This window comes from Lemur catta, chromosome 21 (genome assembly GCF_020740605.2).
Source record: "Lemur catta isolate mLemCat1 chromosome 21, mLemCat1.pri, whole genome shotgun sequence".
Lineage (NCBI taxonomy): Eukaryota > Metazoa > Chordata > Mammalia > Primates > Lemuridae > Lemur > Lemur catta.
Genome location: NC_059148.1, coordinates 32,793,783 through 32,819,945, shown reverse-complemented (window position 1 = coordinate 32,819,945; position 26,163 = coordinate 32,793,783). Strand labels below are relative to the sequence as shown.

General features: G+C 43.1%; 1 protein-coding gene across 6 annotated transcripts in view; it reads right to left on the bottom strand.

Moving 5' to 3' along the window:
* Positions 1-24,793, bottom strand: part of NR2C2 (nuclear receptor subfamily 2 group C member 2) — a 106,106-nt gene extending 81,313 nt beyond the window's left edge. Inside the window, exons 1-5 of one of the 6 annotated variants that reach the window (XM_045534136.1) lie at positions 16,384-16,581; positions 16,213-16,294; positions 15,051-15,161; positions 14,007-14,207; positions 13,387-13,489 (exon numbers count right to left, since the gene is read on the bottom strand). In XM_045534136.1, coding sequence (XP_045390092.1) covers positions 13,387-13,489; positions 14,007-14,207; positions 15,051-15,122 — 376 coding nt within the window. In that variant the 5' untranslated portion in view covers positions 15,123-15,161; positions 16,213-16,294; positions 16,384-16,581. Of the gene's footprint in view, positions 1-13,386; positions 13,490-14,006; positions 14,208-15,050; positions 15,162-15,266; positions 15,875-16,212; positions 16,584-24,723 lie in introns of those variants that run through there. The other 5 variants (XR_006730602.1, XM_045534134.1, XM_045534132.1 and 2 more) reach the window with 5 other exon arrangements.
* Between the last annotated feature and the right edge of the window lie 1,370 nt (positions 24,794-26,163).

Here is a 26,163-nt window from a genome sequence, read left to right as displayed (position 1 = left end):
CCGTGTATCTTACAGGTTTATAAGTTTCCATTTCCCTGTAATAATGCAGGTTTATAAATTTATATTTCTCCGTAATGTTAAAGGTTTATAAGTTTATATTTCTCTTTTTAAGTTGACGTTTCCCTGTAATCTTCCAGGTTTATAAGTTTATATTTCCCTGTATCTTTCAGGGTTATAAGTTTACATTTCCGTGTAATATTGCAGGTTTATAAGTTTATATTTCTCCGTAATCTTGCAGGTTGTAAGTTTACATTTCTCCGTAATCCTGCAGGTTTTTAAGTTTACATTTCCCTGGAACTTCCAGGTTTATAAGTTTACCTTTCTCCATAATTCTACAGGTTTTTAAGTTCATATTTCTCTGTAATCTTCCAGGTTTATAAGTTTATATTTCCCTGTAATCTTACAAGTTTATAAATTTATATTTCTCTGTAATCTTACAGGTTTGTAGGTTTATATTTCCCTGCAATGTTGAAGGTTAATAAGTTTATATTTCTCCGTAAACTTACAGGTTTATAACTTAATATATCTCTGTAATCTTGCAGGTTTATAAGTTTATATTTCCTTGTAATTTTAGAGGTTTCTAAGTTTATATTTCCCTGTAATCTTGCAGGTTTACAAGTTTATATTTCTCCGTAATCTTACAGGTTTACAAGTTTATATTTCTGCGTAATCTTACAGGTGTATAAGTTGATATTTCTCCATAATCTTATAGGTTTATAAGTTTATATTTCTCCATAATCTTACAGGTTTATAAGCTTATATTTCCCTGCAATCTTACAGGTTTATAAGTTTATATTTCCCTGTAGTCTTATAGGTTTATAAGTTTATATTTCTCCAAAATCTTACAGGTTTATAAGTTTGTATTTCCCTATAATCTTGCAGGTTTATAAGTTTATATATCTCTATAATCTTGCAGGTTGATAAGTTTATGTTTCCCTGTTATTTTATAGGTTTATAAGTTTATATTTCCCTGTAATCTTACAGGTTTATAAGTTTCTATTTCTCCGTAATATAACAGGTTTATAAGTTTCTATTTCTCCGTAATGTTACAGCTTTATAACTTTACATTTCCCTGCAATCTTACAGGTCTATAACTTTATATTTCCCTGTAATCTTAAACGTTTATAAGTGTATATTTCTCCATAATCTTACAGGTGTATAAGTTTATATTTCTCCATAATCTTATAGATTTATCAGTTTATATTTCTCCATAATCTTATACCTTTATAAGCTCATATTTCCCTTCAATCTTACAGCTTTATAACTTTATATTTCCCTGTAATCTTGCAGGTTTTTAAGTTTATATATCTCTGTAATCTTGCAGGTTTATAAGTTTATCTTTCTCTGTAACTTTAGAGGTTTATCAGTTTATATTTCTCCGTAATCTTACAGGTGTATAAATTGATATTTCTCCATAATATTAAAGGTTTATAAGTTTATTTTCTCCATAATCTTATAGGTTTATAAGCTCATATTTCCCTGCAATCTTACAGGTTTATAAGTTTATATTTCTCCATAATCTTCCAGGTTTATAAGTTTATATATCTCTGCAATCTTGCAGGTTTATAAGATTATGTTTCCATGTTATTTTACAGGTTGATAAGTTTATATTTCCCTGTAATTTTAGAGCTTTGTAAGTTTATATTTCCCTGTAATCCTACAGGTGTATAAGTTTACATTACCCTGTAATCTTGCAGGTTTATAAATTTATATTTCCGCGTAATCTTAAAGGTTTAGAAGTTCATATTTCTCCATAATTTTATAGGTTTATAAGTTTATATTTCTGCATAATCTTATAGGTTTATCAGTTTATATTTCCCTGCAATCTTACAGGTTTATAAGTTTATATTTCTCCATAATCTTATAGCTTTGTAAGCTTATATTTCCCTGCAATCTTACAGGTTTGTAACTTTATATTTCTCCATAATCTTACAGGTTTATAAGTTTGTATTTCCCTGTAATCTTTCAGGTTTATAAGTTTATACTTCTCCGTAATCTTATAGGTTTTTAAGTTCATATTTCCCGATAGTCTTACAGGTTTATAAGTTTATATTTCCGTGTAAACTTACAGGTTTATAAGTTTATATTTCTCCGTAATGTAACAGGTTTATAAGTTTATATTTGTCTGTAATCTTACAGGTTTATAAGTTTATATTTCTCCCTAAACTTACAGGTTTATAAGTTTATTTTTGTCCGTGATCTTACAAGTTTATAAGTTTATATTTCTCCATAATCTTATAGGCTTATAAGGTTATATTTCCCTGAAACCTTACAGGTTTATAAGTTTATATTTCTCCGTAAGCTTACAGGTTTATAGGTTAATATTCCTCCATAATCTAATAGGTGAATAAGTTTACCTTTCACTGCAATCTTACAGGTTTATAAGTTTATCTTTACCTGTATTATTATAGGTTTATAAATTTATATTTCTCCGTAATCTTACAGGTTATAAGTTTACATTTCTCTGTAATTTTGCACGTTTATACGTTTATATTTCTCCGTAATCTTACATGTTTATAAGTTTATATTTCCCCGTAGTCTACAGGTGTATAAGTTTATATTTCCGTATAATCTGCATGTTTATTATAACATTACATTTCTCTGTAAACTTACAGGTTTATAAGTTTACGTTTCTCCGTATTCTTACAGGTTTATAAGTTTATATTTCTCCCTAATCTTACAGGTTTATAATTTTATATTTCTCCGTAATCTTGCAGGTTTATAAGTTTATATTTCTCCGTAATGTTACAGGTTTATAAGTTTATATTTCCCTGCATTCTTACAGGTTTATAACTTTATATTTCTCCGTAATCTTGCTGGTTTGTAAGTTTATATTTCTCCGTAAGCCTCCAGGTTTATAAGTTTATATTTCTCCATAATCTTAGAGGTTTATAAGTTTATATTTCCCTGTAATCTTGCAGGTTAATAAGTTTATATTTCTCCGTAAACTTACAGGTTTATAACTTTATATTTTTCCATAATCTTATAGGTTTATAAGTTTATATTTGTCCGTAATATCACAGGTATATAAGTTTATACTTCTCCATAATCTTATAGGTTTATAAGCTTATATATCCCTGCAATCTTACAGGTTTATAAGTTTATGTTTCCCTGTAATCTTGCAGGTTTATAAGTTTCTATTTCCCTGTAATCCTGCAGGTGAATAAGTTTATATTTCTCCATTATCTTACAGGTTTATAAGTTTATATATCTTTGTAATCTTAGAGCTTTGTAAGTTTATATTTCCCTGCAATGTTACAGGTTTATAACTTTATATTTCTCCGTAATCTTGCAGGATTATAAGTTTATATTTCTCCGTAATCTTACAGGTTTATAAGTTTATATTTCTCCATAATTTTATAGGTTTATAAGTTTATATTTCTGCATAATCTTATAGGTTTATCAGTTTATATTTCCCTGCAATCTTACAGGTTTATAAGTTTATATTTCTCCATAATCTTATAGCTTTGTAAGCTTATATTTCCCTGCAATCTTACAGGTTTGTAACTTTATATTTCTCCATAATCTTACAGGTTTATAAGTTTGTATTTCCCTGTAATCTTTCAGGTTTATAAGTTTATACTTCTCCGTAATCTTATAGGTTTTTAAGTTCATATTTCCCGATAGTCTTACAGGTTTATAAGTTTATATTTCCGTGTAAACTTACAGGTTTATAAGTTTATATTTCTCCGTAATGTAACAGGTTTATAAGTTTATATTTGTCTGTAATCTTACAGGTTTATAAGTTTATATTTCTCCCTAAACTTACAGGTTTATAAGTTTATTTTTGTCCGTGATCTTACAAGTTTATAAGTTTATATTTCTCCATAATCTTATAGGCTTATAAGGTTATATTTCCCTGAAACCTTACAGGTTTATAAGTTTATATTTCTCCGTAAGCTTACAGGTTTATAGGTTAATATTCCTCCATAATCTAATAGGTGAATAAGTTTACCTTTCACTGCAATCTTACAGGTTTATAAGTTTATCTTTACCTGTATTATTATAGGTTTATAAATTTATATTTCTCCGTAATCTTACAGGTTATAAGTTTACATTTCTCTGTAATTTTGCACGTTTATACGTTTATATTTCTCCGTAATCTTACATGTTTATAAGTTTATATTTCCCCGTAGTCTACAGGTGTATAAGTTTATATTTCCGTATAATCTGCATGTTTATTATAACATTACATTTCTCTGTAAACTTACAGGTTTATAAGTTTACGTTTCTCCGTATTCTTACAGGTTTATAAGTTTATATTTCTCCCTAATCTTACAGGTTTATAATTTTATATTTCTCCGTAATCTTGCAGGTTTATAAGTTTATATTTCTCCGTAATGTTACAGGTTTATAAGTTTATATTTCCCTGCATTCTTACAGGTTTATAACTTTATATTTCTCCGTAATCTTGCTGGTTTGTAAGTTTATATTTCTCCGTAAGCCTCCAGGTTTATAAGTTTATATTTCTCCATAATCTTAGAGGTTTATAAGTTTATATTTCCCTGTAATCTTGCAGGTTAATAAGTTTATATTTCTCCGTAAACTTACAGGTTTATAACTTTATATTTTTCCATAATCTTATAGGTTTATAAGTTTATATTTGTCCGTAATATCACAGGTATATAAGTTTATACTTCTCCATAATCTTATAGGTTTATAAGCTTATATATCCCTGCAATCTTACAGGTTTATAAGTTTATGTTTCCCTGTAATCTTGCAGGTTTATAAGTTTCTATTTCCCTGTAATCCTGCAGGTGAATAAGTTTATATTTCTCCATTATCTTACAGGTTTATAAGTTTATATATCTTTGTAATCTTAGAGCTTTGTAAGTTTATATTTCCCTGCAATGTTACAGGTTTATAACTTTATATTTCTCCGTAATCTTGCAGGATTATAAGTTTATATTTCTCCGTAATCTTACAGGTTTATAAGTTTATATTTCTCCATAATTTTATAGGTTTATAAGTTTATATTTCTGCATAATCTTATAGGTTTATCAGTTTATATTTCCCTGCAATCTTACAGGTTTATAAGTTTATATTTCTCCATAATCTTATAGCTTTGTAAGCTTATATTTCCCTGCAATCTTACAGGTTTGTAACTTTATATTTCTCCATAATCTTACAGGTTTATAAGTTTGTATTTCCCTGTAATCTTTCAGGTTTATAAGTTTATACTTCTCCGTAATCTTATAGGTTTTTAAGTTCATATTTCCCGATAGTCTTACAGGTTTATAAGTTTATATTTCCGTGTAAACTTACAGGTTTATAAGTTTATATTTCTCCGTAATGTAACAGGTTTATAAGTTTATATTTGTCTGTAATCTTACAGGTTTATAAGTTTATATTTCTCCCTAAACTTACAGGTTTATAAGTTTATTTTTGTCCGTGATCTTACAAGTTTATAAGTTTATATTTCTCCATAATCTTATAGGCTTATAAGGTTATATTTCCCTGAAACCTTACAGGTTTATAAGTTTATATTTCTCCGTAAGCTTACAGGTTTATAGGTTAATATTCCTCCATAATCTAATAGGTGAATAAGTTTACCTTTCACTGCAATCTTACAGGTTTATAAGTTTATCTTTACCTGTATTATTATAGGTTTATAAATTTATATTTCTCCGTAATCTTACAGGTTATAAGTTTACATTTCTCTGTAATTTTGCACGTTTATACGTTTATATTTCTCCGTAATCTTACATGTTTATAAGTTTATATTTCCCCGTAGTCTACAGGTGTATAAGTTTATATTTCCGTATAATCTGCATGTTTATTATAACATTACATTTCTCTGTAAACTTACAGGTTTATAAGTTTACGTTTCTCCGTATTCTTACAGGTTTATAAGTTTATATTTCTCCCTAATCTTACAGGTTTATAATTTTATATTTCTCCGTAATCTTGCAGGTTTATAAGTTTATATTTCTCCGTAATGTTACAGGTTTATAAGTTTATATTTCCCTGCATTCTTACAGGTTTATAACTTTATATTTCTCCGTAATCTTGCTGGTTTGTAAGTTTATATTTCTCCGTAAGCCTCCAGGTTTATAAGTTTATATTTCTCCATAATCTTAGAGGTTTATAAGTTTATATTTCCCTGTAATCTTGCAGGTTAATAAGTTTATATTTCTCCGTAAACTTACAGGTTTATAACTTTATATTTTTCCATAATCTTATAGGTTTATAAGTTTATATTTGTCCGTAATATCACAGGTATATAAGTTTATACTTCTCCATAATCTTATAGGTTTATAAGCTTATATATCCCTGCAATCTTACAGGTTTATAAGTTTATGTTTCCCTGTAATCTTGCAGGTTTATAAGTTTCTATTTCCCTGTAATCCTGCAGGTGAATAAGTTTATATTTCTCCATTATCTTACAGGTTTATAAGTTTATATATCTTTGTAATCTTAGAGGTTTGTAAGTTTATATTTTCCTGTAATTTTAGAGGTTTATAAGTTTATATTTCCCTGTAATCCTACAGGTGTATAAGTTTACATTTCCCGGTAATCTTCCAGGTTTATAAGTTATATTTCTCGGTAATCTTGCAGGTTTATAAGTGTATATTTCTCCGTAATCTTGCAGGTTTATAAGTTTATATTTCTCCATAATCTTATAGGTTTTTATGTGTATATTTCTCCATAATCTTATAGGTTTATAAGTTTATATTTCTCCATAATATTACAGATTTATAACTTTACATTTCCCTGTATGTTACAGGGTTATAAGTTTCCATTTTCCTCTAATCTTGCAGGTTTATACATTTATATTTCTCCGTAATCTTACAGGTTTATAAGTTTATATTTCTCCATAATCTTACAGGTTTATAACTTTATATTTCCCTGTAACCTTACAGGTTTATAAGTTTATATTTCCATGTAGTCTTGCAGGTTAATAAGTTTATATTTCTCCATAATGTTATAGGTTTATAATCTTATATTTCCTGCAATCTTACAGGTTTATAAGTTTATATTTCTCCATGTTCTTACAGGTTTATAAGTCTATATTTCTCCATAATCTTGCAGGTTTATAAGTTTATATATCTCTGTAATCTTGCAGGTTTATAAGCTTATGTGTCCCTGTAATTTTAGAGTTTTATAAATTTATATTTCCCCGTAATCTGACAGGTTTATAAATTTATATTTGTCCGTAATCTACAGGTATGTAAGTTTACATTTGTCAGTAATCTTACAGGTGTATAAGTTTCCATTTCCCTGTAATCTTGCAGGTTTATAAATTTATATTTCTCTGTAATCGTTCAGGTTTATAAGTTTATATTTCTCTCTAATCCTGCAGGTTTTTAAGTTGACGTTTCCTTGTAATCTTTCAGGTTTATAAGTTTATGTCTCTCCGTAATCTTACAGGTTTACAAATTTATATTACCTGTAATCTTACAGGTTTATAAGTTTCTATATCTCTGTAATCTTGGAGGTTTATAAGATTATGTTTCCATGTTATTTTACAGGTTGATAAGTTTATATTTCCCTGTAATTTTAGAGCTTTATAAGTTTATATTTCCCTGTAATCCTACAGGTGTATAAATTTACATTACCCTGCAATCTTGCAGGTTTATAAGTTTATATTTCTCCATAATCTTATAGGTTTATCAGCTTATATTTCCCTGCAATCTTGCAGGTTTACAAGTTTATATTTCTCCATAATCTTACAGGTTTATAAGTTTGTATTTCCCTGTAATCTTTTAGGTTTATAAGTTTATACTTCTCCGTAATCTTATAGGTTTTAAAGTTCATATTTCCCTATAATCTTACAGGTTTATAAGTTTATATTTCCCTGTAAACTTACAGGTTTGTAAGTTTATCTTTCTCCGTAATCTAACAGGTTTATAAGTTTATATTTGTCCGTAATCTTACAGGTTTATAAGTTTATATTTCTCCCTAAACTTACAGGTTTATAAGTTTATATTTGTCCGTATTCTTACAAGTTTATAAGTTTATATTTCTCCATAATCTTATAGGCTTATAAGGTTATATTTCCCTGAAATCTTACAGGTTTATAAGTTTATATTTCTCCGTAAGCTTACAGGTCATAGGTTAATATTCCTCCATAATCTAATAGGTGAATAAGTTTACATTTCCCTGCAATCTTACAGGTTTATAAGTTTATCTTTACCTGTATTATTATAGGTTTATAAATTTATATTTCTCCGTAATCTTACAGGTTATAAATTTATATTTCTCTGTAATTTTGCACGTTTATATTTCTCCGTAATCTTACATGTTTATAAGTTTATATTTCCCCGTAATCTACAGGTGTATAAGTTTATATTTCCGTATAATCTGCATGTTTATAACATTACATTTCTCTGTAAACTTACAGGTTTATAAGTTTACGTTTCTCCGTATTCTTACAGGTTTATAAGTTTATATTTCTCCCTAATCTTACAGGTTTATAATTTTATATTTCTCCGTAATCTTGCTGGTTTGTAAGTTTATATTTCTCCGTAATCTTACAGGTTTATAAGTTTCTATTTCTCCATAATTTTATAGGTTTATAAACTTATATTTCCCTGCAATCTTACAGGTTTATAAGTTTATAGTTCTCAATAATCTTACAGGTTTATAACTTTACATTTCCCTGAAATCTTACTGGTTTATAAGTTTATATTTCCTGGTATTATTATAGGCTTATAAATTTATATTTCTCTGTAATGTTACAGCTGCATAAGTTTATATTGCTCTATAATCTTGCAGGTTTGTAAGTTTATATTTCTCCGTAATCTTACAGGTTTTTAAGTTTCCACTTCCCTGTAATCTTGCAGGTTTATAAATTTATATTTCTACTTAATCTTACAGGTTTATAAGTTTATATTTGTCCGTAATCTTACAAGTATATAAGTTTATATTTCTCCATAATCTTACAGGTTTATAAGTTTATATTTCTCCATAATCTTATAGGTTTATAAGCTTATAATTCCCTGTAATCTTACAGGTTTCTAAGTTTATATTTGTCCGTAATCTTACACGTATATAGGTTTATATTTCTATGTAATCTTACAGGTTTTTAAGTTTATATTTCTCCATAATCTTATAGGTTTATAAGTTTATACTTCTCCATAATCTTATAGATTTATAAGCTTACGTTTGCCTGCAATCTTACGGGTTTATAAGTTTATATTTCCCTGTAATCTTGCAGGTTTATAATTTTATGTTTCCCAGTATCTTTCATGGTTATAAGTTTACGTTTCCCTGTAATCTTACAGGTTTATAAGTTTATATTTCCCTTTAATCTTGCAGGTTTATAAGTTTACATTTCCCTGTATCTTTCAGGGTTATAAGTTTACATTTCCCTGTAATCTTGCAGGTTTTTAAGTTTACATTTCCCTGTAATCTTGCAGGTTTATAAGTTTATATTTCTCCATAGTCCTACAGGTTTTTAAGTTCATATTTGTCTGTAATCTTACAGGTTTATAAGTTTATATTTCCCTGTAATCTTACAGGTTTTTAAGTTTATATTTCCCTGTAATCTTGGAGGTTTACAAGTTTATATTTCTCCGTAATCTTACAGGTTTATAAGTTTATATTTGTGCGTAAACTTACAGGTTTATAAATTTACATTTCTCCGTAATCTTACAGGTGTATAAGTTCATATTTCTCCATAATCTTATAGGTTTATAAGTTTATATTTCTCCAAAATCTTATAGGTTTATAAGCTTATATTTCCCTGCAATCTACAGGTTTATAAGTTTATATTTCTCCATAAGCTTACAGGTTTATAAGTTTATATTTCCCTGTAATCTTGCAGGTTTATAAGTTTATATATCTCTGTAATCTTGGAGGTTTATAAGTTTATGTTTCCCTGTTATTTTAGAGGTTTATAAGTTTATAATTCTCTGGAATCTTACAGGTTTATATGTTTATATTTCCCTGTAATCTTGAAAGTTAATAGGTTTATATTTATCCGTAATCTTAGAGGCTCATAAGTTTAAATATCTCTGTAATCTTACATGTTTATAACTTTATATTTCTCTGTAATCTTGCAGGTGTATAAGTTTATATTTCCCTGTAATTTTACAGGTTTATAAGTTTATATTTGTCCGTAATCTTACAGGTATATAAGTTTATATTTCTCCGTAATCTTACAGGTTTATAAGTTAAAATTTCCCTGTATTCCTATAGGTTTATAAATTTATATTTCTCCGTAATCTTACAAGTTTTTAAGTTTATATTTCTCTGTAATCTTGCAGGTTTATAAGTTTACTTTTCCCTGTAATCTTCCAGTTTTATAAGTTTATATTTCTCCGTAATCTGACAGGCTTATAAATTTATATTTCCGTGTAATCTTTCATGTTTATAAGTTTACATTCCTCTGTAATCTTACAGGTTTTAAGTTTATATTTCTCCCAATCCTACAGGTTTATAAGTTTAAATTTCTCCCTAATCTTACAGGTTTATAAGTTTATATTTCTCCGTAATCTTGAAGGTTTATATGTTTATATTTCTCCGTAATCTTCCAGGTTTATAAGTTTACATTTCTGTGTAATCCTGCAGGTTTATAAGTTGACATTTCACTGTAATCTTTCAGGTTTAAAAGTTTATACTTCTCCGTAATCTTACAGGTTTTTAAGTTCATATTTTCCTATAATCTTACAGGTTTATAAGTTTATATTTCTCCATAATCTTACAGGTTTATAAATTTATATTTTTCCATAATCTTACAAGTTTATAAGTTTATATTTCTCCATAATCCTATAGGTTTATAAGATCATATTACCCTGCAATCTTACAGGTTTATAACTTTATATTTCTCCGTATTCTTGCAGGTTTGTAAGTTAATATTTCTCCATAATCTTATAGGTTTATAAGTTTATATTTCCCTGCAATCTTACAGGTTTATAAGTTTACATTTACCTGTATTATTATAGGTGTATAAATTTATATTTCTCCGTAATCTTACAGGTTTATAAGTTTACATTTGTCCGGAATCTTACAGGTATATAAGTTTATATTTCTCCGTAATCTTACAGGTTTATAAGTTTATATTTCCCTGTATTATTATAGGTTTATAAATTTATATTTCTCCATAAACTTAGAGGTTTATAAGTTTATACTTCTCTGTAATCTTGCAGGTTTATAAGTTTACTTTTCCCTGTAACCTTGCTGGTTTATAAGTTTATATTTCTCCGTAATCTACAGGTGTGTAAGTTTATATTTTCGTGTAATCTGCATGTTTTTAAGTTTACATTTCTCTGTAATCTTACAGGTTCATAGGTTTACGTTTCTCCGTAATCTTACAGGTTTAGAAGTTTATATTTCTCCGTAATCTTACAGGTTTATAAGTTTATAGTTCTCCATAATCGTACAGGTTTATAACTTTACATTTCCCTGCAATTTTACAGGTTTATACGTTTAAATTTCCCTGTATTATTATAAGTTTATAAATTTATATTTCTGCGTAATCTTACAGGTTTATAAGTTTATATTTCTCCATAATCTTGCAGGTTTATAAGTTTATGTGTCCGTGTAATTTTAGAGGTTTATAAATTTATATTTCCCTGTAATCTTACAGGTTTATAAGTTTATATTTCTCCGCAATCTAACAGGTTTATAAGTTTATATTTATCCGGAATCTCACAGGTTTATAAGTTTATATTTCTCCGTAATGTTGCAGGTTTATAAGTTTACATTTCTCTGTAATCCTGCAGGTTTTTAAATTGACATTTCCCTGTAATCTTGCAGGTTTATAAGTTTATACTTCTCCGTAATCTTACAGGTTTTTAAGTTCATATTTCTCTGTAATCTACAGGTTTATAAGTTTATATTTGCCTGTAATATTACAGGATTATAAGTTTATATTTCTCCGTAATCTTACAGGTTTCTAAGTTTATATTTCTCTGTAGTCTTGCAGGTTTATAAGCTGATATTTCCCTGCAATCTTACAGGTTTGTAAACTTATATTTCTCCGTAATCTTACAGGTTTATAAGGTTATATTTCTCTGTAATCTTACACGTTTATAAGTTTATATTTCCCTGTAATCTTGCATGTTTCTAAGTTTACATTTCTCTGGAATCTTATAGGTTTATAAATTTACGTTTCCCTGCAATCTGGCAGGTTTATAAGTTTATATTTCTCTGTAATCTTACAGGTTTATAAGTTTATATTTTCCGTCATCTTACAGGTGTATAAGTTTATATTTCTCCGTCATCTTACAGGTTTGTAAGTTTATATTTCCCTGCAATGTTACAGGTTTATAACTTTATATTTCTCCGTAATCTTGCAGGATTATAAGTTTATATTTCTCCGTAATCTTACAGGTTTATAAGTTTATATTTCTCCATAATTTTATAGGTTTATAAGTTTATATTTCTGCATAATCTTATAGGTTTATCAGTTTATATTTCCCTGCAATCTTACAGGTTTATAAGTTTATATTTCTCCATAATCTTACAGGTTTATAAGTTTATATTTCCCTGTAATCTTGCAGGTTTATAACTTTATATTTCTCCATAATCTTACAGGTTTATAAGCTTATATTTCCCTGCAATCTTACAAGTTTACAAATTTATATTTCTCCGTAATCTTGCAGGTTTATAACTTTATATTTCTCCGTAATGTTGCAGGTTTATAAGTTTATATTTCTCCATAATCTTACAGGTTTATAAATTTATATTTCTGCGTAATGTTACAGGTTTATAAGTTTACATTTCCCTGTAATCTTGCAGGTTTATAAGTTTACGTTTCCCTGCAATCTTACGGGTTTATAAGTTTATATTTTCCTGTAATTATACAGGTTTATAAATTTATATTTCTGCGTAATCTTACAGGTTTATAAGTTCATATTTCTCTATAATCTTACAGGTTTATAAGTCTATATTTCCCTGTTATCTTGCAGGTTTATAAGTGTATATTTCTCCGTAATCTTACAGGTTTATAAGTTTATATTTCTCCGTAATCTTACAGGTTTATAAGTTTATACTTCTCTGTAATCTTGCATGCATCCTTGCGAGTTTCGATGCCAATACTCAAGTTCAGACTGTACCTGGCAGCTTGCGAACGGCATGGACTTCAGGCTCTGAGCACACGAAGGCCGTCACCCGCCGTCCACCTGTTTACCCCTCCTAGTTCATGCACAATACGCCTGGTTTGTTCTCAGCTGAGACTGACTGTGGATATGCATTTCTGGCTCAGTCGTGTTTGCATAAACCAATGTCACAGCTACACTGGGAGGGAGGACACATTTCACAGGATTGTCACCTCTCGTGGCTACGGATGATCCCCGTGTCCTAAGCGCTACTGTGTGGAGCTGTCGCCCACATGTGTGTTTGGAGGATTCTCAATTTTATTCTCATAAGACGAGCTGGGCTAAGGCCGGGACTGCCGGCTAACACCGCGCGCCCGCCACGGCCTGGGGGGCCACGTACCTGAGGCTTTGTCGCCACACACCACGCAGTACTCGACGACCTGGGGCCGCTGCACGTCCGCCTTGCCCAGCAGTCGCTCCACGGAAGCGGAATCCGTGACGATCTGGGAGGAATCGGGAAACAAGCAGGGTGCCCGTTGCAAGCCAGACCACCAAGCAGAGCGATCTCTGACTAGAAACCCCTCGTCTTGGGCGTCTCACTCCGGGCAGGGCTGGGAAGATTCCAGCTGCCGACTCGATCGCACGCCCAGTGTGGCCTCGTCGTGTGCCCAGACCCCTCCCCTGCCCACGGCGGAAAGGATGACACGGTCGTTATTTACTGAATGCCACGCAAGGCGTCTAAAAGGACAGTTCCGCGAGCTGAACACTCCAGTGTTTCGATCCCAGCTCGATCGGAGGGAAAAAAAAAAAAATCCTTTCCTTCCGTAACTTTCTCCGTAGTTGAAAAGTGCCCCCCAGAACACACGGATTCTTAGTGGCATCGACTGCAACAGCCCCGAAGGGGAGAAGCGGCCGCGTGTCCAGCAAGGGACGGACAAACAGAACGACGCACGTGGCTTCCGGGCCAGGAGCAAGTTCGGCAGCGCGCGCGCCGAGCACACCCCTGTCCTCTGGCTTTACCTGGATGCGGCCGGGGACGAGGTTATCCGAGGTGGTGACTATCAGCTGCTTGGCGCTGGACGTCTCCGGGGACGCCAGGATCACCTTCCCGGCTCCAGCGCCATCGGGGCTGGTCAGGATGAACTGCTGTTTGGGGGACCCGGAGGCGTCCACTGCGGTGACGATCTGGATCTTTTGTCCCGTCTGCTGGTCGGTCACAATCTGCAAGACACAACGTGGGGGGTCACAAGGCCCGGGCGTGGCGACTGCCGACCGTCGGTCCTGTAGTCAAGGCCGGTTTCCTCCAACCCATGGTGAAGCGACAAAAACACAACACGACGGGGACCTTGTCGGAAATGAATTTCCACAAAGCTGATTTTTATCACGGGAGTGTACCCTGCCTGCTACTTTTAGAATGAAAATGCCCTTTCTTTTAGGAAATGGAGACACTAGTAGATGGTAGAGGATCGGTTTAACTTAATTAAACCTGTCCAGGCCGGACGCGGTGGCTCACGCCTGTCACCCCAGCACACTGGGAGACCAGCCTGGGCAACACAGCAAGACCCCATCTTCTAAATAAAATACAAAAAAATCAGGCTGGGTGCGGTGGCTCACGCCTGTCACCCCAGCACTCTGGGAGGCCGAGGCGGGAGGATCGCTCGAGGGCAGGAGTTCAAGACCAGCCTGAGCAAGAGCGAGACCCCGTCTCTACTAAAAATAGAAAGAAATTACCTGGACAACTAAAAATACATATGCAAAAAAATGAGCCGGGCGTGGTGGCGCATGCCTGTAGTCCCAGCTACTCAGGAGGCTGAGGCAGGAGGATCGCTTGAGCCCAGGAGTCTGAGGCTGCTGTGAGCGAGGCTGACGCCACGGCACTCTAGCCCGGGCGACAGAGCCAGACTCTGTCTCAAAAGAAAAAAAAATAGTAATAATAATAAATGAGGTTTAGTCCTGTCCTCGACGCCCAAGAGGCGGGTCTCTTCAGTGGGTCCCGGAGGAAGGTCTCCTTCGGGACAGGACGCAGGGAGGCAGGGCTGTCCCCGGCCGGGCCGGCGCGGGTACCTGGATGCGCTGCGGCGAGGCTACGGCGGAGTCCGTGGAGATTATCTGGATGCGCGGGGAGGGGCTGGTCATCCCTGGAGATTCCGGCCTGGAGGTCTACGTGCCGGGTACCTGCGGGCGACAGGGGGGGCTGGGTCACAAAGGGGTCCGGAGCGACGCCCGGTGGTGGCCGGGGGACCCAGCCTCTCGCTCCCACCGTGGCCTTGGGTGACAAACGTGCGCGGTCGTGAGGCTCAGACCCGCGATAACAAAGGCATCAGTGAGACATCGTCGCCGCAGGACGACCCCCGAGAAGATACAATCTCGAAAGAGCTGTTTCTAATGCTGAAAACGTGAGGAAAAGTCGAAGGAATTTTCAGCTCTGTCCTGCGTAAGTTTCATAGAGTGAAAACTTAACACTGTGACTTTTTAGGGACAATCTTTGAGATTTTTCACTGTCTCCCAAGCCAGCTGCAAAACACTCCTGTAAGGTGACAGTTTCCAGAAAAGCGCTCTTTCTGCTGCCCAACAGGATCTGCAGGACCCGAGAAAGGCTTTTAAAATAGTGCAGGGGACGACAGACAAAACCAGCGTGACACTGAAAACCGCCGTGATCGGCGCTCACGAACGGGTCCCGACAGCTTCCCAGCCTCAGCGGGACGGGGCTGAGAAAGGCCCATCGTAACACGAGTGTCTGGAAGCTCGTCGGTATCTGCCAAGGCCACGGTTCACGGTGCTGGGTGCTCACCTGGGGACCTCACGTGGCCATATGTTATTTTTGCTTGATTAAAACTATATCGGCCGGGCGCGGAGGCTCACGCCTGTCATCCCAGCACTCGGGGAGGCCGAGGTGTGAGGATCGCTCGAGGTCAGGAGTTCGAGACCAGCCTGGGCAAGAGCGAGACTCCATCTCTACTAAAAATAGAAATAAATCACATGAACAACTAAAAATATATATAGAAAAATGAGCCGGGCGTGGTGGCGCATGCCTGTCGTCCCAGCTACTCGGGAGGCTGAGGCAGGAGGATCGCTTGAGCCCAGGAGGCTGAGGCTGCTGTGAGCGAGGCTGACGCCACGGCACTCTAGCCCGGGTGACAGAGCCAGACTCTGTCTCAAAAAAAAAAAAAAAAAAAAGGAAATGGTTCTTAGGAAAAATCGCTGTGCTTCACATGTAGTCACTTACTCACTCAAACATCTGGGTTGAAGATGCTCACAGCACCGAGCTCCTGTGCGATACCAAATCCGTAATATATTCTGGGATTCGGCTGCAACATCCCGTCGATTATCAGCAGGGTAAGAAGAGCTCACAGCTTACGGACAAACACACCACGCCCTCCCTGACAATGTTACAAACCTCAGACGGGAACTTCTCACTCCCCTGGGCGCTCCCAGGGAAAGAACGAAAGATGCAAGTGCCACAGTGGGGTAAAAGGTTCCAGGCCAGGGGACCTCTCGAGTCTGAACTGCGATGTCCCGTGTCCTGCCTTGGTATGTACGTCACAGGGCCGTCACATACTGTGCACTCCGCACGCCACGAGCTACACACACCTAACCCTAACCCTAACCTTAACCCTAACCCCAACCACCCTACCCCCCAACCCTAACCCCCCTACTCCCCCACCCTAACCCCCCAACCCTAACCTGAACCCCAACCACCCTACCGCCCAACCCTAACCTTAACCCTAACCCCGCTAACCCTAACCTCAACCACCCTACCCCCCCAACCCTAAGCCCCCTAACCCTAACCCTAACTACCCTACCCCCCCAACCCTAACCCCCCTAACCCTAACCTTAACCCTAACCCTAAGTACCCTACGCCCCCAACCCTAACCTTAAGCCCCCGTAACCCCCTAACCCTAACCTTAACCCCCCAACCCCAACCCTAACCCTGGTGGAGGGCCAGTGGGCAAAGGGGCCAGCGCTCTCTGTGCACAAGGGCATCGCAGGGACAAGAGTCCACAGGAGGCCGCGCCCTCCAACAAGCACTCGCCCTGGCCTCACCCAGAGGACGACGCCCGGGCAGTGCCAGCGCACGCGTGTCCCTAACAGAATCGCCTCTCGGGGTGCCACGTGGCCGTCCAGCTCTTCCTTACGGCGAAGCCAACGGAGGCCGAAACCCGCACGCCGCGGACCGGCGCCCCTGATGCGAGAACGGATGGACCCAGCTTTTGAACTTTCCGGCTGGTAACACGGGTTCGAGAAAGGATAAAAGCAGAGCCCTGAATTTCTCGCTGCGACGGAGCCAGAGAGCCGAAGTCAGCCACCGTGGGCACGGTGACGGCGCGTGGGTGCCGCGTGGTGGCTCGAGTCTGCTCCCGGGCGGATCCGCCCGCTGGGGGACACACAGCCGCACCCGAGTTCTTCCTCCAGCGCGCTCGGAGGCAAGTGCCCGGAAGACACGAGGCAAGAGCTGAGCTTAGCGACCCACCCTGAGCGGATCCTGCAGACAGACAACAGGCGTCTGTCCGTCCCCTGCTGTCACACAGCTGCTGCACGAACAAGCGTCCCCTGCAGGGCAAGGCGGCTTCTCCCAGACAACACGTCGCTGCTGCAAGTCCCGCCTGGCTTGGGGCACCCACGCGGGCCAGGCCAGCCCCGTCTGCAGCTTCATGGACATTTTTCCCTCCTGGGCGACCTCCCGGCCACACACAGTCCCGCCAGGCCGGCCGAGCCAAGCCCCTGGCAGAGGCAATTCCCAGGCATTGGCATCCACACCCTGCCGGGGCGGATTCCGTTCCCCAAGTCCCTCACTCCCCGTATCCGACGAAGCGACATCGACGTGTTCCTGCCGCTTTGGCAGCGGCTGACACGGTTCGTCTGGTGTCATTAACTGCTTCTCTGGGAAGGATGCAGCCGGGCTTTGCAAAAAGTCCTCCCTTCCCCTAGATTGTCGCCTGCGCTCAATCCTCTTCCCCTGAAGATGAGCCTTCCCCGACGGCAAGCTCGCAAGGTGACCCTGGAGCCCGACCAACTCACGGCCATTTTAAGGCTCTCAGCAGGGGAGGAGGGAAGGTTTGCAGAGTCCGGAAACATCCTGTTCTGCAAAGAGCATGTGCAGCTTCCTGGGGAGGGAATTTTTATTTTTTGCTGTAATCCAGTGGCACGATGACAATTCACTGCAGCCTCCAGCTTCTGGGCTCATGCAATCCCCCCGATTCGGCCTTCCGGGTAGCACCACGCCCGGCTACTGTTTTGTAGAGATGGAGCCTCAGCATCTCTGTGTTGCCCTGGCCGCTCTCAAACTTCTGGGCTCAGGCCCGTCCTCCCACCTCCCGAGCAGCTGGGATTAGAATCTCATCTAGTATTTTTAAAGTTATGAGGTCTTTGCAAGTTCCCCTTGCACTCAGAGGCAAGGCAAGAACATCCGGGCTGCGTTACCTGCAAGACCCCCGCCGGAGTAACAAAACTGGGCTCATTCGGCCACATGCACCCAACACGTGCCAGGCACATGAAGGCAAAACCCAGTTCTGGCCTCGGAATCCTCCCACTGTGGCAAGAAGACGGGGCTACGCAGTCAGAGCAAATGCAAACCAGCATGGCCCGGATCTGCGTCCCAGCCCGCCCCCCAAGCCAGTAAGGAGAGGGGACTCCCACAGACAGGGAGTTAGGGCTGGGGGTGACACCAACACCCACATTCCTCGGCTCTGAGGGCACCCGTCGCTAAGCTTGGCTGCGGCCCTGGGTCTGACATGAGGACGCACGGCTGTTTTCATACCTCAACAAACAACACACACGAGCTGAATGCTGGCCAGTCAGCAAAAACCAAAACGAGGCCGGGCGCGGAGGCTCACGCCTGTCACCCCAGCACTCTGGGAGGCCGAGGCGGGAGGATCGCTCGAGGTCAGGAGTTCGAGGCCAGACTGGGCAACATAGCGTGACCCAATCTCTACTAAAAATAGAAAGAAATTAGCTGGACAACTAAAATATATATAGAAAAAAAAATGAGCCGGGCATGGTGGCGCATGCCTGTCGTCCCAGCTACTCGGGAGGCTGAGGCAGGAGGATCGCTGGAGCCCAGGAGTCTGAGGCTGCTGTGAGCGAGGCTGACGCCACAGCACTCTAGCCCGGGCGACAGAGCCAGACTGTCTCAAAAAAAAAAGAAATCAAGGTTTGCACCTGAGGTTGACTTTCGTCCTTCTAAGCTGCCTGGAGTCCAAGGCTGAATCAGAAAACACAGTTAAGGGTTGAGCCAGCCTCGTCCCTTCCTGTCCTCAGCAATTCACCTCCCATCCCTCTACGCCGAGGCTCTCGGATGCGCATCTCAATCTGCCTTTACCGTCTCCGTAACAAAGTCCCCATGCCGATGCCCGGGTCTGGGTTTTCCTCCCTCTCACTGTCACCGTGAGCCACGCGAGCACAGCTGTCCCTCCCAGGCAGCCGGCCCTTTTGGGACAGCAGGACGGTAGGGGACAGAGAATCACAGTCTCTTGGCGGCAGATAACAGGGATATGGACTGGGGACGGCAGGACGGTAGGGGACAGAGAATCGGTCTCCTGGCGGCAGATAACAGGGATATGGACTGGGGACAGCAGGGGACAGAGAATCGCAGTCTCTAGGCAGGTGACAGGGATGTGGAGAGGCAAGCAAACCTCCAACGAATAAGGAAGGGCGCATTTGTGACAGTGCGTGACAAGAGCACGGATGAATGTGTCCAGTCGGTTAAAGATGACGGTCGTACGTGGCACTCGGTGCCCAGGTGGCAGGAGGGGCTGGTTCGCACAGGCCCCCCCGTCCTTGTTCTCAAAGCCGTGTGGACAGCAAGCGGCTCCCCCACCCCCATTTCACAAACGGTGGCGTGTACAAGCCTCAGAGAAGGTTCTGGAACCAGGTGCTCCCGCCTCCACGGCCGAAGCCTTTTCGCTGCCCTGCACGGTCAGTGCTCGCCGAGGGAGGAGGCTGTCATACACACGGGGTCTTTCTTCCTTCTGTAAAGCCACAACCACGACAACAGAGCTTCCAGGTGGCCGTAAACGTAACGATCGAAAGCCATCACCAAGTCATCCGATGCTGTAACACAATATGTTGCTTTTTCACTGAACTCTCAGTTCTTCGGTTACCCCGAGTAATCAAGCTCAAGGCACCAGGCCTTGAACGAGTGACACTAAAAGTAAACATGGAATTAAGTAAAACTGCGACTGTTATTGTTTTTAAAGGACGGCAACAGTCGCTTTATTTTTAAAACGTTACATTCTGTAAGATGATTCAACACAGATGTTCTCTGTGGCAGACTTTCCGGTAGAGGCTTTGCCATGCACTTTGCAACATCTGCTTTTAACTCTGGGAAGCCAATTAAAAAGGAGATTTTCAGTAATTTCGCTACATGCATCAGTTTATCTTTGGAAAGCTAAATATTCAAAATTGACGGCTATAGAGACTTTCGACCCCCAGCTCCCTGCAAACCCACTAGAGGCTTCTTTTCCCTGTTCTCAGATCCACGTGACGGAGAAATAAAACCTAGAATTTTTGATTTCAAGAAAGTCACGTTAGCTTGGTGCTTTGTTTCCGCAGTTGAAATAAATGACACGATTATATGTGGGCTAGTTATTTCTTGACCCATCAACTTACTAGCTTTCGTGTAATTAAACCTGTAATTCAATTAATTGATAAATTACCTATCTCTTTCCTTTAAAAAGAAATAAACAAATCGACATAGTGAGGCCGGGCGCGGTGCCTCACGCCTGTCATCCCAGCTCTCTGGGAGGCCGAGGAGGGAGGATCGCTCGAGGGCAGGAGTTCGAGGCCAGCCTGAGCAAGAGCGAGACCCTGTCTCTACTAAAAATAGAAACAAATAATATGGACAGCTAAAAATATATATAGAAAAAATGAGCCGGGCGTGGTGGCGCATGCCTGTAGTCCCAGCTACTCGGGAGGCTGAGGCAGGAGGATCGCTGGAGCCCAGGAGGTTGAGGCTGCTGTGACCGAGGCTGACGCCACGGCACTCGAGCCCGGGCGACAGAGCCAGACTCTGTCTCAAAAATAAATAAATAAATAAGTAAATAAATAAAAATAAACAAATCAACATAGTGGGAAAAAAAGAATCCAAATGGGTCATCTTATCCATGTTTATGTCTATGGGGAGTGCCAGGTCTGTTCACCCTAAATTCATCCAAACACCGTAACAGACGTTTCAAATTCGCACATATAACAACAGACATCCTAAGCTCCTAAATTCATCCAAACACTACAACAGACGTTTTATTGCTGGCAGTGCTATGTGAATCGCCAGACAAGTCCACGCAAAAAGCTCCTCATCAATGAGCAGCAACTCAGTTGTCAGCCATATCTTAAATCGCCAACCACTCGTTTACTCAACAAACAGTGCCCGGCGCTCTGCTGAGCCCTAGATACACACTGGTGAGCAAAACCGATTCCTGCGCTCATAAAGCTTAGGGTGTGTTGAGGAGGACAGACATTAAGCAAATATTCACACGATGGAGTGTGTGATTTCAAAGCGGGACGAAGGTTATAAAGGAAAGAAACACATTATAGAAGTAAAAGAACCCGATCTGGACTAGCAAGGGGAGTCCGGGAGGACTGCCCTGAGGAAGTGGTACCTGAGCCAAGATCTGCAGAGGTGAGGCGGGAAGGGAAGTTGGGGATGGCGGAAGGGGAAGGGGATGGGGGGCAGACAGCTGAGTGCTCCAGGCCCAGGGAACAGCATATGAAAAGGTAGAACATGAGCCACACTTCGAGGAAGTTCAAGGTAGGCCGGCGTGTCTAAAGCACAGAGGTACAGGGACAAGAAAACAACACCCTAACCCTAACCTTGACCCTTGGGAAGGTTATTCATCAGGGAGCAAGAAACGGGCCTCCACCTTTTGCAGAGCCCTACTGGCGCTTGAACAATCAACGAGTGCAAAAGAGTTTTGTAAACTGTAAAGCACCCTGCACTTTTTCGTGAACACTGCTCAGTTCCACTACTTTCCTCCCGAAACACATTTTCGGTACGGATTCCAAGTGACTAGCCGAAAACAAAGAGCCGAAACGAGAATTCCGGTGTTCTCAATCCCTTGTTTTGCTCCTATACCCTGCTGCCTAAAAATGTCATTGTTTATAATCACTTAATTAGCCTGATGTCTATGTGACATAGACGTTATGTCACCAGTGCTTCATAATGACAATAACAACTCCAATTATTTAGTGAGTATTTGCTATGTCTCAACGCAGTTTTCTAAGTTTTTTTTTGTTTTTTTCTGGAGACAGAGTCTGGCTCTGTCACCCGGGCTAGAGTGTCGTGGCGTCAGCCTCGCTCATAGCAGCCTCAGCCTCCTGGGCTCCAGCGATCCTCCTGCCTCAGCCTCCCGAGTGGCTGGGACGACAGGCATGCGCCACCACGCCTGGCTCATTTTTCTATATATATATATTTAGCTGTCCAGCTAATTTCTTTCTATTTTTAGTAGAGACGGGGTCTCGCTGTAACTCAGGCTGGTCTCGACCTCCTGACCTCAAGCGATCCTCCCGCCTCGGCCTCCCCGAGTGCCGGGATGACAGGCGTGAGCCCCCGCGCCCGGCCTCCGGTTATTTCCTGAGCACTCGCTGTGTGTCAGGCCCTTTTCCGAGCTCTTTATTTACGTGCACTGGATCCTCCCTTCCAGAAGGTTCTCCCCGCGTTGGTGAGAGGCCCCCGAGCCCAGGGAAGGCACGGCGGCTCCCCGCGCTAACACTCTCCGGCTTGCCCGTCCGTGCAGACCTGGAACTGCAGAGAGACGGGAGAAAAGAGCGCGACTCGCACCCACGCGCGTTGCAGGATCCGCGTCCCTTGTCACCGTTGCCGCCCAGCGAGTCACACGGCGCCTGGGGCATCCGCGGGACGCGGCGAACACTGGTGCATCGAGGACGGACACGGGAGGCCGAGAAAGGGGTTGAATCTGGAAGCAAAGGGACTCTCTGGGTCCCCCCATCCCCGCAAGTCACGTGTTCACCAGCCATTCCCGGGGTGGCTGCATTCTCCCGGGCTCTCTCCTTGTCGCACTGCAGACGCCTTCGCTGTCACCTAGGCCACACGGCACTGGAGCTGGGGGGGGGGAACGACGGAGGCGACGATGCATCCGCTCCGGCCACTCTCCGGCCACCCCGGGGCGGACTCGGCGCCACCAAGCGCTGTCCCTGCCCGGCCTTCCCGCGTGTCGCCTGGGTCGCCGCCCGTTGCGCGGTCCCAGCATCCCCGACGGTCCCGTCTACACCGGCCCCTGCAACCACCCGGTTTCTTGCACGCAGCTCGCGGGTTCGCCCCGAGCCCCCCGAGTCCGGGGCCGCAGCCGGTTCTCGGGACGCAGCCGCGGCCCCAAAACGACGTGAATCCCCCCAAAACCGCGCTCTCCCAGGCCCCCGCACCCTGCAGCTTCCCGCTCCCGTTTCTAACGGCCACGCCGACTTAAAACCACTTGGCGGCTCGCGAAGAAGCCTCGACTCCATTTTCTCAGCGCAGACACCCCCGAACCAGCCCCGCCGCGACCCCAGCCCCGTCCCCGCCGACCCGGCCCTCCCGCCGCGCCGGCCCTCCCGCCGCGCCAAGGCCACCGCCTCTCAGGGCGTGAGGGCCCGCCCTCTCTCACCCAAGCCAATGAGCAGAGACACAAGGGGCGGGGCCACAGGGGCGGCCCTCTACGTGGGCACCCATTGGCCGGCCCAGCCGTCGCTCGCAAGGTCGCGCCCCCGCCCTCACGCCGCGCCCCGGCCTCACAGGGAGGGCGGTGAGGACCCGCCCTTTCTCGCCCGAGCCAATCAGCAGAGACGCAAGGGGCGGGGCCACAGGGCCGAGTCCTCTAAGTGGGCACCCATTGGCCGGCCCAGCCGTCGCTCGCAAGGTCGCGCCCCCGCCCTCACGCCGCGCCCCGGCCTCACAGGGAGGCCGGTGAGGACCCGCCCTCTCTCGCCCGAGCCAATCAGCACACTCAAGGGGCGGTGCCATAGGGCCCGGTCCTCCGAGGTGGCCGCCCATTGGTCGGCGCAGCCGTCGCTCACAAGGTCGCGCCCCCGCCCCCTCCGACCCCGCCCTCACGCCGAGCCCCGGCCTCTGCTCCCGCCTCGCCCAGGCCGCCGCCTCACGGGCGGCGGTGAGGGCCCGCCCACTCTCGCCCGAGCCAATCAGCAGAGACACAAGGGGCGGGGCCACAGGGCCCGGCCCTCCTAGGTGGCCGCCCATTGGTCGGCGCAGCCGTCGCTCACAAGGTCGCGGCCCCGCCCCCGCCTTCCTCCTCTCCGTCCACCCTCCCCCGTCGGGAAAACCACGGCGGTTGGGCCGCGGCCGCCGCCAGCGGCGATCGGGAAGCGGAGGGGCGCGGAGCCGGGGCGAGGGGAGGCCGGGCCGGCAGGAGGGCGGAGGGCGACGCGGCCGGAGACGCGCCGGGGCGGGGGTGGGGCCGGGCGCCGTCTCCGGCGCGCACAAGATGGCGGCGCTGGCGGAGCGCCAGCTGCGAGGCGGGGCCGCGGCCCTTCCCCGTCCGCCCCCGTCGCGCCGCCGCCGCCAGGCCAGGCCGGACCGGGCCGGGCCGGGCAGCGGGGCCCGTCGCTTCCCCCGGCGGCGGGCGGGGCGCGGCCCGGCCCACTATGCAAAGCGCCCGGCGCCGCCGCCCCCGGTGGCAAAGGTAAAAGGGTCGGGTTCACCGCCGCCCCCGCCGCCGCCGCCATGTCCGCGCGCCCGGCCCGCCCCCTCCGCCGCCGCCGCCGCCGCCGCGACCCCTTCCCGCGTTACCTCAGGACGTGGCGCCGGAGCGGCCCCCGGCGCGGAGGGCAGGGCGCGGGGAGCCGGGGCTCGCGGCGGGGCGGCGGCGGGGGCGACGGACGCCGAGACGCCGCCGAGGTGGCAGCGGGGCCGGCGCGCGCGCAGGCGCCGGGGTCGCGGAGCAGCGCGGCGGCGGGGGTTTGTTATTGTTTGGGTGGGTGAAAGGTCAGAGTTCGTGACCCCGGGGCCGCCGCCGCCGCCGCCGCCGCCGCCCGCCCGCGCGCTGGGAGGAGGAGGGCGAGTGTTCCTCTTCCTCTTCCCGGCGCCAGCGTCGTCGCCGCGGCGGCCGGCGGGGGGGGCGGGCGCGACATTGATTGGCTGAGGCGCGCGCGCGCTGCGGGGACGCGGCGGCCGGCGCTCGGGCCGTCCGTCCGTCCGTCCGTCCGTCCGGGCGGCGGCGGGGCCGGCGGGGTCATCGGGGGGTCAAGGGCGGCGGGGCCGGGAAGCGCGGGGGCGTCATCCGGGCACCGCGGCCGCGCCGCGCCGCCGTCCCCCGCCCAGCCGGGTGTCGCGGGTCGCTCCCCGCGCCCGGAGGTCGGAAGCGGGTGGCGCTTCTCCCCGCCGCGGCGCGTCTGTTGGGGGCTGAAAGCGCGGGAACCTTCCAGAAGGTCTCACTGGCGGGGTGTTACCCGGCGCGCAGGTAACGAGCAGCGCCCCGCACGCCGCGTGGCTTCCTGGGGGGAAAAACAAAAAAAAAAAAAAAATGGCTTCTCTTGATCCTACCGCTCTCGGATTGGAAATTAAATTTTCCTTGATTTTTTTTTCTTTTATGTTTTTTTTTTTTCTTTTTTTTTCTTTTCTTTTTTTTTTTTTTTTGACTTGCCCGGGAAGCTGCAGTCGCTGCTTTCTGCATCCTGCGTGCTCGTTTGTATTTGTGTAAAAAAAAAAAAAAAAAAAAAAAAAAAAACGGCTTTTCTTGATCCTACCGCTCTCGGATTGGAAATTAAATTTTCCTTAATTTTTTTTTTCTTCTATGGTTTTTTTTTTTGTTTTTTTTTTTTAACTTGCCCGGGAAGCTGCAGTCGCTGCTTTCTGCATCCTGGGTGCTCGTGTGTATTTATGTAAAAAAAAAAAAAAAAAGGGCTTTTCTTGATCCTACGACACTCGGATTATAGGTTTTCCTTACTTTCTTTTTTTTCTTTTACGGTTTTTTTTTTGTTTTGTTTTATGGGTTTTTTTTTGTTTGTTTTTTTGACTTGCCCAGGAAGGTGCGGTCGCTGCTTTCTGCATCCTGGGTGCTCGTTTGTATTTGTGTAAAAAAAAAACGGCTTTTCTTGATCCTACGACACTGGGATTATAGGTTTTCCTTACTTTTTTTTTTTTAATGGTTTTTTTTTTTTTCTTTTGTGGTTTTTTTCTTTTTTTCTTTTGTTTTTTTGACTTCCCCGGGAAGCTGCAGTGGCTGCTTTC